Here is a 14,655-nt window from a genome sequence, read left to right as displayed (position 1 = left end):
ATAATAATAATGATAAGATATAGAATAGAAATGTACATGTAGATTATCATGTATAACTCACATAGATCCAAACATTATACATGCTGATTGCTACCCCCTCCACACACACACACACACACTCCTAGATACATAATACTTTAGCGAGCATTATTACTCTCACATGGTTTCTAAACAAAATTTGACAGTACAGTACATGTATCGTGTTACAGTATTGTTGATCATGAAATTTTAATGGTATGGATATGTTTGGTTGTTTGTTTGATTTTTATTCTTTTAACATCACCGCAGGTTTTTTTTTCAATAACTTCATTCAATGAATGTGATAAAAAATACAACGTACCAAGAGGACTTTTTCTTCTTTTTCTATCTCCCTTGCTCTACAAAAAGGAGAGAAAACGGGAAGCGTATAAACATACGGAATGCTCAAACCACTTCCTCCAAACACTACGTAAACACACACAGATGCACATATAAATTTGCATATAGGTATTTCTGCCATGCAGTTTTTTTTTATTCATTGCTTGTTAATGTTTGATAAGGGTTGGATATCTAGTACAGTTTTTATATGAGTGCAAGCGTAGTTGGATTTTCAATTCAATTTCCTTGTATAACTTGCTTTTGTCGTTATTGAACATGATTATTTTCAGTTTGACCTACTGAAACTGAAATGTTCTGTTTCTCTGTTTGTTCGCGATGTAAGATTTGAAATTGACACCACGTGGATTTCATTCTGCATAAATAATTGCGTAGCTGTCATGGCGTCATTTGCTGAATGAACGTATCTGATGACGGTCTGTTTTAAAGGATTGAAAAAAAAGCATCTCAAACTCAGCGCCGCAACTTTCATAACAAAGTTTTATTGTCTCTTTGTCACAGGATTTCTCGCGCAGAGGTTCACACTCACCGTGGCATTCGTGGCGCTTGGAGGGATCGAAATCTTCGCCTGCCTTCTTCTGCTGCCCTTACGGTACTGCGTAACAACCAACGGGACCTGACAATACTTAAAGAGCTCTCAATATGCCACAAAGTCGCGAAACGAAGGGCTTTTCGTTTCAAATGAACGTATAGATAGATTAGATACAGTAGAGGACAATGCCGAGGTTGCGGCATCATGACATGAGCAGACAATTGCCTTTGTCAGTTTGTGCATTTTGCGGTTTCCTCGCACGCCTCGGCATAAGTATGGATAATGATGATACAAGTGTAATGGGTGTTTCTTCCGTTTTGGCAATGCACTCTACCAGTTGTGGGCACAGTTAATCATCGCCAGGGGGCGCTGTTGCATAGAGGATAACAGAGCCTTCTATAGAAGGCTCTGGTGGGTAAGACTCCACCGACTCTCGGACCCGCGTTCGATTCCCGCCAAGCGCTTACGTTCTTGGACAAGATGTTTTTACCCACAATGTCCCTCTCGACCCAGGTGTGTGGGTACCTGGCAACGCTGAACAGCAGGGCCATCTGGTAGAGTAATGGCAACACTGAAGAGGCAACCCTGGATAAAGAAGGTCTTATTACATGTAATAGTTACGTTCAGACGACAAGCCCTATTGTTGTTATCCCAGCTCTTCCCGCCAGTACTTTTTTATTGTTATTATTATTACTACAGTCGGGTCGAGGATGACATAATATGCGGGAACGTTGCAACGGGAGGCCAGTCTGGACAAGGAGGTCTTATACATGGAGTTCCAACTGGCTGTAATTATTCAAACAGTTGCATGTAAAACAAAAGTATCATGTGAAAATGTTTAAAACTGTACCATCCTGGAAAGCTGGTTTTATCACTTATCCGCTTAATTTCCACAAATGAAACTAATGTGGAATAATCTTCAAGTATAATTCTTTATAGATAGATATATGAGATTAGTGCCCAGGTATGCCCAGTCGAGTAATTTACATCTTTATTTCAGCATTTTTGCTCAATTTCTATTCGCGCATCCTCGTGTCTATACCACCTACCTTTTATTAGATGGGATAGCGAAAAGTAGTTACCATCACAAAGACATATCTTCCTTTGAAAGTGGCTGGTGATTATGCAATGAGACACGAGTCAATAAGCCAGTTCGGGGTTCCAGTTTGAGCATGAGCAGAAAAAGTCATTTGTACCGAGAGACAGGTTGGTTTTTAATTTCACTGAGATAAGCATCTGTAATGCTATGATTATTCATGAAATCCTTATAAATGGTGCCTGCCAGGATTATAATTACATCCACCTGCCAGCAAGCCTGGTATTTGGCAATGTTAACAGAACAGAAAAAGTTTGTCAATGTATTCGAAACAGCACAATGAAAAAGATGCTTCCCAAAGTGTTGATTGACGAACCATTCTGGTCACTTCATCTACACAGGTTCATTCTTAGTTTGAATACGAGTTCCATAAATTGCTATGTTGGGCAAGCTGCTGCATTATGTTGCTTTGAATTGAGTGAAGTGCCTAACCAACAGAGAAAAATGAAAGGTCATTTGTACCCATGTGTATATATGAGCTATCTCCGAACTGGCTTATTGTCTTCGTATCTGCGCGGCAGATCCTGTTTGGCACATGCTTCAAATATTTTTTGAGCGGCGGCTTCGAACATCTAGCAAAGGAAATAAGACGGTTGTGACTCCATTCTCTAGAACCTCCTTGGTCTGGAGCGGTATCCACAATATAATAACCACAAGCTGCTTGACCCGTAGTCACAAAATTGATAAACTCAAATTCTGGCTGCATGAACGAAGGGGACACTTAATTTGTGAAATACTTTTTAAATTAGGGAACTTTCGACAAAGTTTTTGATGCAAAGAATAGTGGCTTTGTTGCGGTGAGATCATAAAAGTGGATTAATCGATGGTGTCAAATATCCAAGTCGCATCTTCTTTGGGAAATAATTGACGTAGGTCTTCCAACACTGAAGGTAAGAAACTGCTTTACCTGAAGTAGCATATAATATTCATTATATGTAAATGCATGTTAAGTATATAATATATAATATAATATATAATATATAATATTTCAATTTTTTTAAATTTATTTTCGTATTTCTCAATGGAAAATACATGGTATATAACAAAATATAATACAGAATGTCCAGCTTGGATATATACATGAAGAAATAGGAATACAAAAGTAATACATAACGGTCGATGTGTCATTTTCAATCAAAGTAAAGGATGCGAAGAGAAATACGATGGAACCTACTAAAAAGCAAAGCTTGTTGAGTGTAGGTCCCAACAAAAGCCTAGTGAGGGGAACAGGATGAGGAGCACGGGTACAATTAAGACCAAAAGTAAGGATAAAATATATAATATATAATATATGATATATAATATATACATATATATATACATGTATATATATATATATATATATATATATATATACAATACTTATAATGTATATGTATGAATGTATACATTTATGTATGTATGTATGACACATAATAATACGCACAATTATGTGCATCGGAATTTTCGAGTTTTCCTATGTTCCTGTGTTATGATTATGTATTATGTTATAATGTCACGTATACACACACACACACACACACACAAACACACACACACACACACACACATATATATATATATATATAGAGAGAGAGAGAGAGAGAGAGAGAGAGGGAGAGGGAGGGAGGGAGAGAGGGAGGTGTCCACGTGTTGGCGTGATAATATCAAAAACTAAACTGAAACAAAGTTCATGCTGTATTCAACAATAGTGCTTTATTTCGGCACACAAAATTAATTTTCGAGTGATTCGTCCTTCCTCAAGTGTTGATACTGAGAAATTGTTCTCAGTATCAACACTTGAGTTCTCAGTATCAACACTTGAGAAAGAGCGAATCGCTCGAAAATTTGTGTACCGAAATAAACTGTTGGTGAATACAGAATGAACTTTGTTTTAATTTTTTATGATATATTTACATATATGTATTATACTAATAAGTACAGTACAATTCTATGCAGTGCAATATCATGGGAACAAGCAGAGTCTGTAAGAGGGTTTTGAAAGTTCGTTAGCATTTTCATATATTTATTCATACTTGTTAATCATAAACTTCCTTCCGTTCCGAATAAAGACAAAGTCATGATGCTGCATCCATACCTAAGTTCCCTCTTTAGTTTGCCAGTCCTGTGAATGTCAATTAAAGAATGTTTATATTTGAGTTTTGGTTTTACTTTGTTCCTTTTTACCTTGAAGCCACCTTTCAGAGTGAAACCAGTGAGTGCTTTATTTGAGTAGCTACATATTATGTAAACAAATGTCTGCTGCTCTCAAAGGTTCTCTGTGTTGACTTTCGAATATCGCTCCGTACCATTTTGTGATTCGACCATTGACGATACATGTATTACCTCCGCGTCATGGCATTTGCGTACTGGGACTTGGTTTGTGCAGACGGTCACACTAACACGTGTATAGGATCGTTCCTAATCCGTTGAATTCGCGTAGATCTATATACAATCATAATGCAGCCCTGCTTGGACACCTTCTTTATTTTGATTCTAAGTTCTCTCACGGCGACACAAGAAATTACGGGTACGTGGGTATTTGTCAAGAATTGAATAGAAATGGTTCTTCTTACGGTTTTTTTGTCTCTCCTCTGCTGGGTTACTTTTTTTAATCTATTGCTATTGTTATTCTTATAAAGTGTTAGGCAAGTTGTGCAGAGATATAACCAACTCATTACTTGGAAAGTTACGTTGTGACGTTTGCGCTATAAATAGCACATATGAGTCTCTGTCGCTTAATAGAAGGAAATGCATTCAAAAGTATTATTTGCCATATAATATTCATACCATAATATTCTACATGACGGTTTGAGTGAGTGTCTGTCTTTCTATGTGTGCATGTTATTGTTTGTTTGGGTATGGCCACGTCTGTTTGTAAGTGGCTTCCCAAAATAAAATATCGATCATCTGCCATGTTTATTATGATGTTAAAGCAAAATCCCGAGTGTACTTTTTAGAATTCATAAACGTAAATGTCATCGCATAAACAAACAAGTCGAAAATTAAACAATCATTCACAGCTTACTACCAGAAGACAGCGAATACAGTGTTATTTAACCACATTGGGTAGTTGAACCATATTTAGTCCCACATTGTTAAATCTACGTAAGTAGGCCTACCTCAAAGCCTCATTGAGATAGATTGTGTTGTATTTTCGTTTCGCGAATACTACCCATGAACATGACTAACGGGCAATGACTTCTATCTTTAAATGACTCTCATTGTCAAAATCATGTCCATTCCTCTAAAAACCAAACGTTTGTCACCAAACACATGTACAAACCTAGGGTATTAAAAACAACCAACACGAAATTATTATTCTTGGCGGTATTCCATCGAAAGAGATCTGATTTTCAGTCGTAATAATTGTATTACCTATTGCGTAAGATTCCAGTCTACTTTTTTTCCCAATTCAAGTGCTCTTTTTCACTTCCTCGTTGTGAGTACTACTTGCAGTTTTATTCAAATATTGTTTTCCTCTGTTAATTTGATGGGCGGTTCAGTTTCTCATAATCATTATTTCCCCAAACCATTCTTACCCTGTATATTTCTGAAATGCGTCAGAAGAAGGCGATATTCGTCTGGTAAACGGTTCCACTTCGCTCGCAGGCCGAGTCGAGATCTTCCACAATGACTCATGGGGAACGGTGTGTAATGGGAAGTGGAGCCCCACCGAAACCCAAGTCGTATGTCGCCAACTCGGCCTGCTAGAAGGCTTGACAAGCCTTGAGTTTTTCGGTGCGGGCGAAGGGCCGGTACACATACAACGCGTCCGATGCATCGGTTCAGAGTCAGCCCTGGCGGACTGTGTCGTCGTGTGGTCGTGGGAGGTGGAAACAAGAGGCTGTGGTCATGATAACGATGTTGGTGTTAGGTGTGTGAATTCCAGCGATCACTTTACGACGGGTAAGTGAGCAATATCTAGCAGTTATATTTGGTATAGAATGCTTGTGGCGCTTAAATTGAAGACGCGTCAGAAAATATAGATTTTACCACGACGTGGCATAAAACTGATTGACAGATGTAGTGTGACGGTTCTGCGTCGCAAAGTAATAAGCAGCATGCATGCATTTAATTGCTGTCGTCACATCATTTCAAGTAACCCAGGATAACATGAGGGAAATTATAATGAGAATACATTGTATTGATAATGGTTCCATGACACTTGCTCCTGTGGAAAATGCTCCCATGAAATATCTGCACGCTAATTAAGCCAAACATAAAATCTACCCACAATCCTAACCCTAACCATAATCCTAATCCTCACATCAAGCTAAACCTGAAACCCTCTCACACACCCAACCAAAACCCTAAGTCCTTGAACAATGAAGAACATAAGACCATAGCAATTGTCGCAGGAACAATAGTGTCGTGTCACCATTGATATTAGAAGCAGACGAGGATGAGACCGTCCCTAGTGACAGGAGCTGATATGAGAACCGCATGCAATAATATCACTCGGGGATTATATTTTCCCAAGAGTTTATATTTTCTCTATGCGCCCTGCGCGTGGGGAAATTATTATCTCGAGAAGGAAATAATGTTTATAACTTGAACTTGAACTTGAACTTTGTTCTATTTCATTCAAAACAACAAAAACATATCATTTGTACAATAGCAAACTGCACAGGAAACGAGTACATGAACATGGATACATAACATATAATAACTATAAACGAAACAAGGAAACTACAAAAGACCAGAGTCTTGTCAGGGTAGTTTCCAAAATAAAGAGTAAGAGGAAACAATTATTGCTTTACGATCAAGACATGGGACAGGTGAAAATATTACAAAAAAAACAGACCAACACACAAAAAATACATTTTCGTGATAATATCAAATAATGATGATTAGTGAAATAAACGCCTACAAAAAACCCATAAAATTATTTTGTATTTCATAAAAACAACTCTAACTATCTAACAAATATCTTTTCAGATTCTTCTTAAAAATATTTGTAGTTGGTGAATTTGTGACTGTATCTGGTAAAGAATTCCATATTGAGGGTCCAGTGTGTCTGAGTGTGTGCATTATATACATCTTATCTACCTTAAATAAATGATATTCAATATATCAACGTATATAATACATTTATACATTATATAACACGGAACTGTCAAGTGTAGTACAACGATAGACAATGCAGTATTTGATGTATTATCATAATTATGGTTTACATAAAATGCAAGTCATTTCATTCTAGTCCCGTCGGCAGCCAGTCAAATTCTGAAATTATGTTACCTGATGTGACGTCAATGCTCGCAATATATTGGTTTCAGGTCACGTGATTGCACTATGACCAATCGTCAACCAGTATTTATGTATTTATGGATGAAATATAGATCCTCGTTGATGCTGATAAGTGTAGCGTTACTGTTGCAGTGACGGTAGTGATGATATCTCGTCATCAGTGAAGTCAAAATGTATTATTCTCATCAAAATAATATTATATACACCGCTGTAGATCCTTCTCATACTCGCTTATTTCTTACGGCAAAAATGGCACAAACAAAGACAGTTAAGAGTATCGTAGGTATACCTCCCTCCCTCTATATCTCCATTACTATAACTATCTCTCTATCTTGCTATCTACCTCCTGCCATCCTTCCCCCCCCCTTTCTCCTATCCGTGCTTTGAAGAATATACTGGTACAGGTATGATATCAAAATATAAAATGATTATCAAATCAAAACCATTGCATCACAGCAACCATGGCAACCGAATCCCCGCCCGGGTCTGGAGAAGATCTACCGACCTGGGCTCGAGGACTCATCGTCGTTCTCGCCCCGGTGGGTGTCGCCATCGTGATCATACTCGTCTTCACCCTGTACACAACCTTCGTCAAGAGAAGACGGCGGAGGCAAGACATGGAGACGACGTTGACAAAAGACGAGCATCCAATCGCCGGCACGGAGGCGGAGAGTGCCGCTGCTCCAGGCGGGGTTACGACGTCCCCGGTTGAGAAAGAGACGAACTTAGCCGTCGGATCAGGAACTTAAAAATCACCTGTGATTCCTTTCTTCCCCCTTCTCCTTCTCCTCCTCTTCTTCCTCCTTCCCTTTATTCTTTTCTTATTCATACTCCTCCTCCTCTCCCTCCTCGTCCTCTTCACTCTCGTCCAATCCATCCTCCTCCTCTTCTTCCTCTTCATTTTTTCCTTTTCATCCTCCTCCTCCTCTCCCTTTTCTTCCTCCGAATTCTACTCCTCCAGCTTCCATTTATCCTTCCTTTCTTCATTCCCCCTCTTTTTTTATCTACTTCCTACTCTTCTACTCATATAACACGCTTTCAGTTTCTGACACGCACTGAGATAGGGGTTGATATAAGTGCTTAAAGGTCTCGTTTACCTGTGGGAGTAGTGATTTTAAAAAATGTTCGAAATATCACATTTGATGCATTATAATGTTTATGTCACTTGTATCACAAAACATCCTAATTTATACACATTTTGTAATAAAGCCTAAAATATGGAAGGAGATATCACTATTTTTCTCACTAAACCATAACTGTAGACGGTTTAGTCTGGAAACATTTTTGTTGTAACTATTGTTCACATTTTGTATATCTAACAATACATGTATTAACATTGATTATATATTTTTTTCAAATTTTTACATTGGTTGTTTCTATCCCTAACTCACATTTTAGAACTACTTTGAAGCACTAATGCTGGGTTTCTGTGTCATCTGCAAATGGTAAATTATGCCAATATCAGCATCGTAATGATTGAATTTCTCTACAACTTCACGTGAAATTAGAGTTTCGAAGCAAGGATCCAGTTGATATTATAGGGGAAGTTCAGACGAATTTCACATCATGCAGTATCGTGCATCATGCAGGACGAAGGTTGTGTGCATCGTGCATCATGCAGTATCGACAGCTCCATGAATAGATTTGTGTAATTTATTGATGTTTTTGAGCAGAGAAACCAATACTCTGAAAAAAAAGCAAAACAAATTTCACTGAACAAGGATGTTAAGACGTTAACCCCTTATAGAATTTACGCATGTTTTCTTTATTTGTTCAGCTTCCTTGAGCCTCAACTCATGTACTCTTATGTTGAAGTTGTCATGCCATCATCCTTGCACACTATTATTTGTTCTAAGTTTTCAAAACAGTCTTATTCCTCATCCCTCATCCCAATCACTGTTAATTCTGAAACTCTGTACAAATTCTAACCAATTTGATAATGTTTAAATGTAAAGTCTGAAAATCATCCAGAGTTCTCCTTTAGTCAGCGAATTCAAGACAGCCTCGACGTAATACCGCCCTCTCTGTTCGTGTTCTTATATGGCAGGTGAGATCAGTGTGTCAGAAGCATTCTGTCTGCATGAAAATACAGTTGTACAGTTATACAATCCATTTCGACGCTGTGAGCATTTTTATTCTCCATGAAGCAAACGATATGCATTTCGAAGTACCTAATAAACTTTTCCCCCACTTACGTTTTCCACCACTTTAACGTTTTGTTTGTCTGGTTTATGGTTGCTATTTTCTTTTCCATGCCAAAATCGATTCTCATATGTCACGCTGCATTCATCTACGAGTAAGTTTAGAAATGCGATTATTGTGAATATGAAAAGAAGCACTCAGGACTACAATATAGTAATAACTTAGGCCAAACAATAATTGGTCAAGCCACTTTGTAGACAACGTATGTATTCTGACAGCATAAAAGAACTGTAGGACCTTGAATGTCAATAATAACGCGCAAAACATTACAACTATGTCTATTTTCTCTTCATTTCGATTTGTTTTTGTTTTGTTGTTGTTGTTGTTTTTTGTTTTGGGTTTGTTTGTTTGTTTGTTTGTTTGTTGTTGTTGGGTGTTGTTGTTTTTTTTTTTTTTTTGGGGGGGGGGGGGACATAAGTACGCTTTGACGAATTTGCCTATGGTTTTTGATAACTGTCTTTGTCTTCTTCCAAATCTTATTCATAAAGTTTTGTGTGAATTACGACCTACATTCCGTTTTCAAAAGCTCATTCATTAGCTAGCTTTATATAAAATCTGCGACGCTAATCTGCCCTACTTTGGCAAAAGGAAGCAAGTGACAAAAAGTGACATTTCTCGTAAAAGAGCAAAATGTGTCTGTCATTTACACTGACGTCAATGGACTATCATGATTGTCTTATCTAACATGATATCTCTTAGTAGGATGAGAGTTTCTGCATGAAATTTGGCCTGGAAGAAGAGCTCATTATGTGAATTATGAAAACATCAATAACTCAGATTCGGATGGTATGTCACTTGCTTCCTTTTGCCAAAGTAGGGCAGTAATGTTCAAGACGCACATGGAAACAGCTGTTTCGCGCATGTGCACAACACCATTTTTTGCCTTATAGTGACGTCTCAGTGATCGCGTCGCAGATATACTAGTAAAGCTCGCTACTGTTCCATGACACGGATGATAACCCTGATCTGTCGAAAGCTTTTACCCCGACCTATCAAATCCTGGTGCATGCATTGTAACGTGACGGTGAATGTAAAAGAAAGCAAAATGAAATAGCAACAAAGCGCAAGACATTCTTGCAGAATTTGGTAATCGCGCACGCAGCGATCCAGAGGAACCGCTGACAAGCAACCTTCCATGGAGGGAAAAGTCAGTCTACGTGACTTGTGCGTTGTTACACGTCACTAATCGTCACTCTGTACGTGACACCACAGCCCAATCACCGAGTGATCTTGACATCATCACACAACTAAACACGTCTCAAAACTTACTAATCTCTTTCATGTAATTTGTGTTACCGCGGATAGCCTTGTCAGTGATAAAAGCATTGTTCTTTAAGAGACGACCCTGATTTCTTGTCCTTTTATATTTATGTATAACATTTATGATGTATAGAAATAACATAAAACAACACCATAATGATAGAAAGTAACAATTGTTTGCTCTGTTCAAAATGTTGATAAGATTGACTTATTATTCCTTTGTTATGTCACTCAGGGTCTCTATGTACTAGGTCAAGAGTTCAAATTGTTAAAATGTTAATGTTTATTGATACTTATATTTCAATTTCAGTTTCAAGTTATTCTCATATTTCTCGGTGAAAAATACATCAAGTATAACAAAATCAATTAATAATACATGGTATCCAGCTATATACTAGGAAGCATAATAGAATAATCATTGCAAACAAAGAGAACATAGTAGTCAATCTACGAAAGTTGGAATCTGAGAATAAATGCTCAAGAAACTATGATGGAACCTGGTTGAGCGTAGGTCCCAGTACTAAAATCGAGTGTAAAGATTTAGATGAGCAGCACGAATGAATTAAATAATAATTATATTATAGTTATTATATAGTATAATATGAACAGAAATATTAATATAAACAGAAAGTTTGCGTCTCGTTAATTAGCGACGTAATGCGGTGGGAAAAAAAGAAACATTGTAGAAAAGATATATATATATATTTTGTTTAATAGGGATTCACTCTTCACAGGGGACATCCCACCTGCTCATCTTGTCTCTCTCTCTCTCTCTCTTCCCCCTCTCTCCCTTTCTCTCCCTTCTCTAATGTAGCGCCTTTATTAGCGACGGCGACGTTGATGACACAACAACCACACACCTCCAGTTTAATCCGTCGTTGAGGTGTTTGTAGTTTTGCGCAATCTTCTTCCGTATACCCCTTACTTCAGGAAATATTAAAGGAAGTGACCCTTTATATACATCATTACCAATGTCCAACGTAACGTTAAGATGTAAATCTCACAGTGAAAGTGACTCATTGTAATCTATAATGAATAAGCATATCAGTTTGGTCATCGTGTCTATTTTTGCGCGATCAGAGTATCCCTAGTTAAGACATAGAATAAGTGATATCCCTCTTTGATTTTATAGATCTCTTGGTTTTTTTTGGCTTTTTTTGGTTTTTTCAAGCAGAAAATAATGAAAAAAAAAATCTTGACAGTAAAGTTGAAAAGAAAAATAGTAAGGGGTACCGGTACAAAGTGATATCGACTGGCTAAAAACATTCAAACAAAACGAAACGAAAACAAGGATCCCAATGAAACTTCCCTAAAAGAATGCAAAACTATCCGACTACCGCCTTTAATCACGAATGAGTCTAAAGACACCTTATCTGTACGGATGACTAATGACCTCACACATACTCTTTCGATTTCATGTTTGTTGTTGTTGTTGTTTTTGCTCATGTATACCACCGACACGTTTTCCGTGATTTGACCCCCCCCCCCCCCCCCCCCCCCCCCTTATCCTGAGTCAGACAGCAGATGGTGGCAGCTTCATAAGGGTTTTGTCTGGTGGTGGGGCAACCAGAAAGGTTCGACGGACCCTTGAAAGCCCTTGAAGGGGAGAAGAGCGATGCCCTAATACAGCAGCAGCAACCAGCAACAGCAGCAGCAGCAGCAGCAGCAGCAACAACAACAACAACAACAACAACAACAACAACAACAACAACAACAACAACAACAACAACAAGCATATTTAGGTTTAGGAGAGTCGCGGATTATTAGGATAATCAAACATACCACCCATGATCCTATAAAATCTCTCGCAAGATATATAAAACTAAAAGAAAAGAGAAGGAAATACAAAAGCTAAACAAAGCAAATTTTCCTTGCTTTTTGTTCTTGTGCCTCCCCCCCCCCAAAAAAAAGAGATTAGTGTCCATTACATTTTCATACTAATTGTTTTCATTTTTCAAATTTGAAGCTTGTTGACGTGGATGAATATACATGATAAACGCCATTTCTGAAAATGCAACCGCAAGAGTTACTTTACGAAAAAACAAAGGGGGGGGGGGGGAGAGGGGACACAAATCACAAAATCGAATTCATAACAGTTTCGATCTGTCCAGCGTTAGCCTATATCTAATAGTGTTCAATGTGCTGATATAATGTAGCGACATTGAAAACAATGATAATTGTGATTTCTGTTTTTTCAATCATTTGGGGACACGTTCTGGAATGCTTTATGCTCGTCGATTGATGAAAGTCAGATCCGTTTTGCACCATCTGCATACATGGTATAGGCCTCGGAGAATGGTACTAAACCTCGTGTTCGCATTGACTTTTCATACATGAAAAGATAAACAAAAGAGAGACAGTTTGATGACGATCGGAAAAAACCAGAGAAGTAACAAAATTTGACAAGTTTTGTCCCTGTTTTCATGAATCAGATGAGATGCTTTAACTCCAGAATTATACGTCTATGATGCATAGCGTCGCTCGGGTGACAAGACCTTGTATCTTTAATTATGGAGAAAATGCCTCTTTTTTATTAATGGTCAAAAAATGGGTTAAAGTGATGTCCTGTCCAAATCGAAACTGTCTTACTTCAAAAATGAAGCCACCATGGCATGTCAAAGGAAAGGCTATCCCATTTGCCACGGTGCTTTGGCCGCCATGTTTTTTTTTTTTGCTCTCCTGAACATATGACATTTTGTAGATAAGAGGTCTTGTCGCCCCAGCGACGATAGAGAATAGTAGCTTCTTTTTTATACTAGTACTCATTAATATCTGAGTGTGTGCAAGTCAACGAGATAACATAACTGTTTCGTATAAGAGCATGTTCGAGTGGGGGCGTAGTGGTAAGTTATTAAAGCTCTTGCCTTTCAATCCGAAGGTACCGAGTTCGAATTCTGCAAGTGACTGAATGTTTCTCATGCCAACGATGCCACTCCTCAGGGGCGGATCCATGAGAATTCCGTAAAGGGGAGGCGCCTTTACAAAATTAAAGGGATCATATAGTTTTGGTTGAGACCTAATTTCAGGTTTCTAACATTTTTCGGTGAGATAATGAGAAACCTCTTATGAAATATGAAAGAGCAAGTAATTCTTTGAGGAATTCAACGTTTATTTGATGAAAATTGGTTTTGAAATGGCTGAGATATCCAAAAAAGAGTGATTCTAATAAAGTGTGGGACCCACACTTTATTACGATTGCTTTGTTTTACTTTGTTTTTGGATGTTTCAGTCATTCAAAACCTGATTTTCATCAAATAAACTTTGAATTCCTTTTAAAATGGTACGCTCTGTACTATATCATAAGTGTTTTCTTGGTATCTCACAAAAAGTTAAAAGCCCAATTTTCATCTCCTCCAATACTGTACTCTCCCTTTAAAGGGGGCGTAGGCTCCCTTCCCCCCATTTTTTTCTTTTTATTTCTTTGAAAAAAAAAAAGACGGGGCGCGCGCCCGGTGTGCCCACCTCTGGATCTCCACTGCCCCTTTCGACCAAGGTGTACAAATGGGTATCCGACTTTGCTGCATTACTAATATTGGCGGGGCCCTCTGGTATAGAGCAATGACAACGTATGTATACTGAAGAGGCTATACCCGTTGTAAAATTTAGTCCTTATGATTTTTTTTTAACTGTTGATAATTAATACTAGTACAAGTATCATTATTAGATTTTTTGTTAGTTTTTTGTTTTGTTTGACTTCATTTTCCATCTGACAAGATGACAGGATGGCTCATTTTTAAGCTACACTTTTTTTTTTCTTATAAGTATCATCCGATGGAGACGCGCATATGCTAGACACGATCATGGTTTGTGGGCGTTGCATTGAGGATTAGATGTTGTGCAAAGGGACAACAACAACAACAGCGACAACAAAAACCCACCTGGTGTGGTTTGGTCCGCAACCCGCATCAATTTGAGGCTGGGGTCACAAATTTTGACTGTTTTCGGTAGCGTTACTACG

General features: G+C 38.0%; 2 protein-coding genes across 3 annotated transcripts in view; both read left to right on the top strand.

Annotated features, from left to right (window-relative positions):
• Positions 1-995, top strand: part of LOC139714389 (monocarboxylate transporter 7-like) — a 7,418-nt gene extending 6,423 nt beyond the window's left edge. The window contains exon 4 of the mRNA XM_071626100.1: positions 877-995. Within this exon, the coding sequence (XP_071482201.1) occupies positions 877-995 (119 nt within the window). The remainder of the gene's footprint in view (positions 1-876) is intronic.
• A 3,354-nt stretch (positions 996-4,349) lies between these two features.
• On the top strand, positions 4,350-9,691 carry LOC139714387 (galectin-3-binding protein-like). Of its 2 annotated transcripts, none has more exons than XM_071626099.1 (3): positions 4,350-4,512; positions 5,553-5,891; positions 7,692-9,691. In XM_071626099.1, exons 1-3 carry the CDS (start codon positions 4,443-4,445, stop codon positions 7,982-7,984), a joined length of 702 nt encoding a protein of 233 aa, XP_071482200.1. In that variant the 5' UTR covers positions 4,350-4,442; the 3' UTR covers positions 7,985-9,691. The 2 variants fall into 2 exon arrangements, with proteins under 2 accessions (XP_071482200.1, XP_071482199.1); XM_071626098.1 differs by having other exon boundaries at positions 5,550-5,891.
• The last annotated feature ends 4,964 nt before the right edge of the window (positions 9,692-14,655 follow it).

Source organism: Diadema antillarum, unplaced genomic scaffold (assembly GCF_040938485.1).
Source record: "Diadema antillarum isolate AM-2024a unplaced genomic scaffold, OU_Dant_1.0 seq00002262_RagTag, whole genome shotgun sequence".
In the NCBI taxonomy this organism is placed as follows: Eukaryota; Metazoa; Echinodermata; class Echinoidea; order Diadematoida; family Diadematidae; genus Diadema; species Diadema antillarum.
This window is presented reverse-complemented; position numbering and strand designations above follow the sequence as displayed.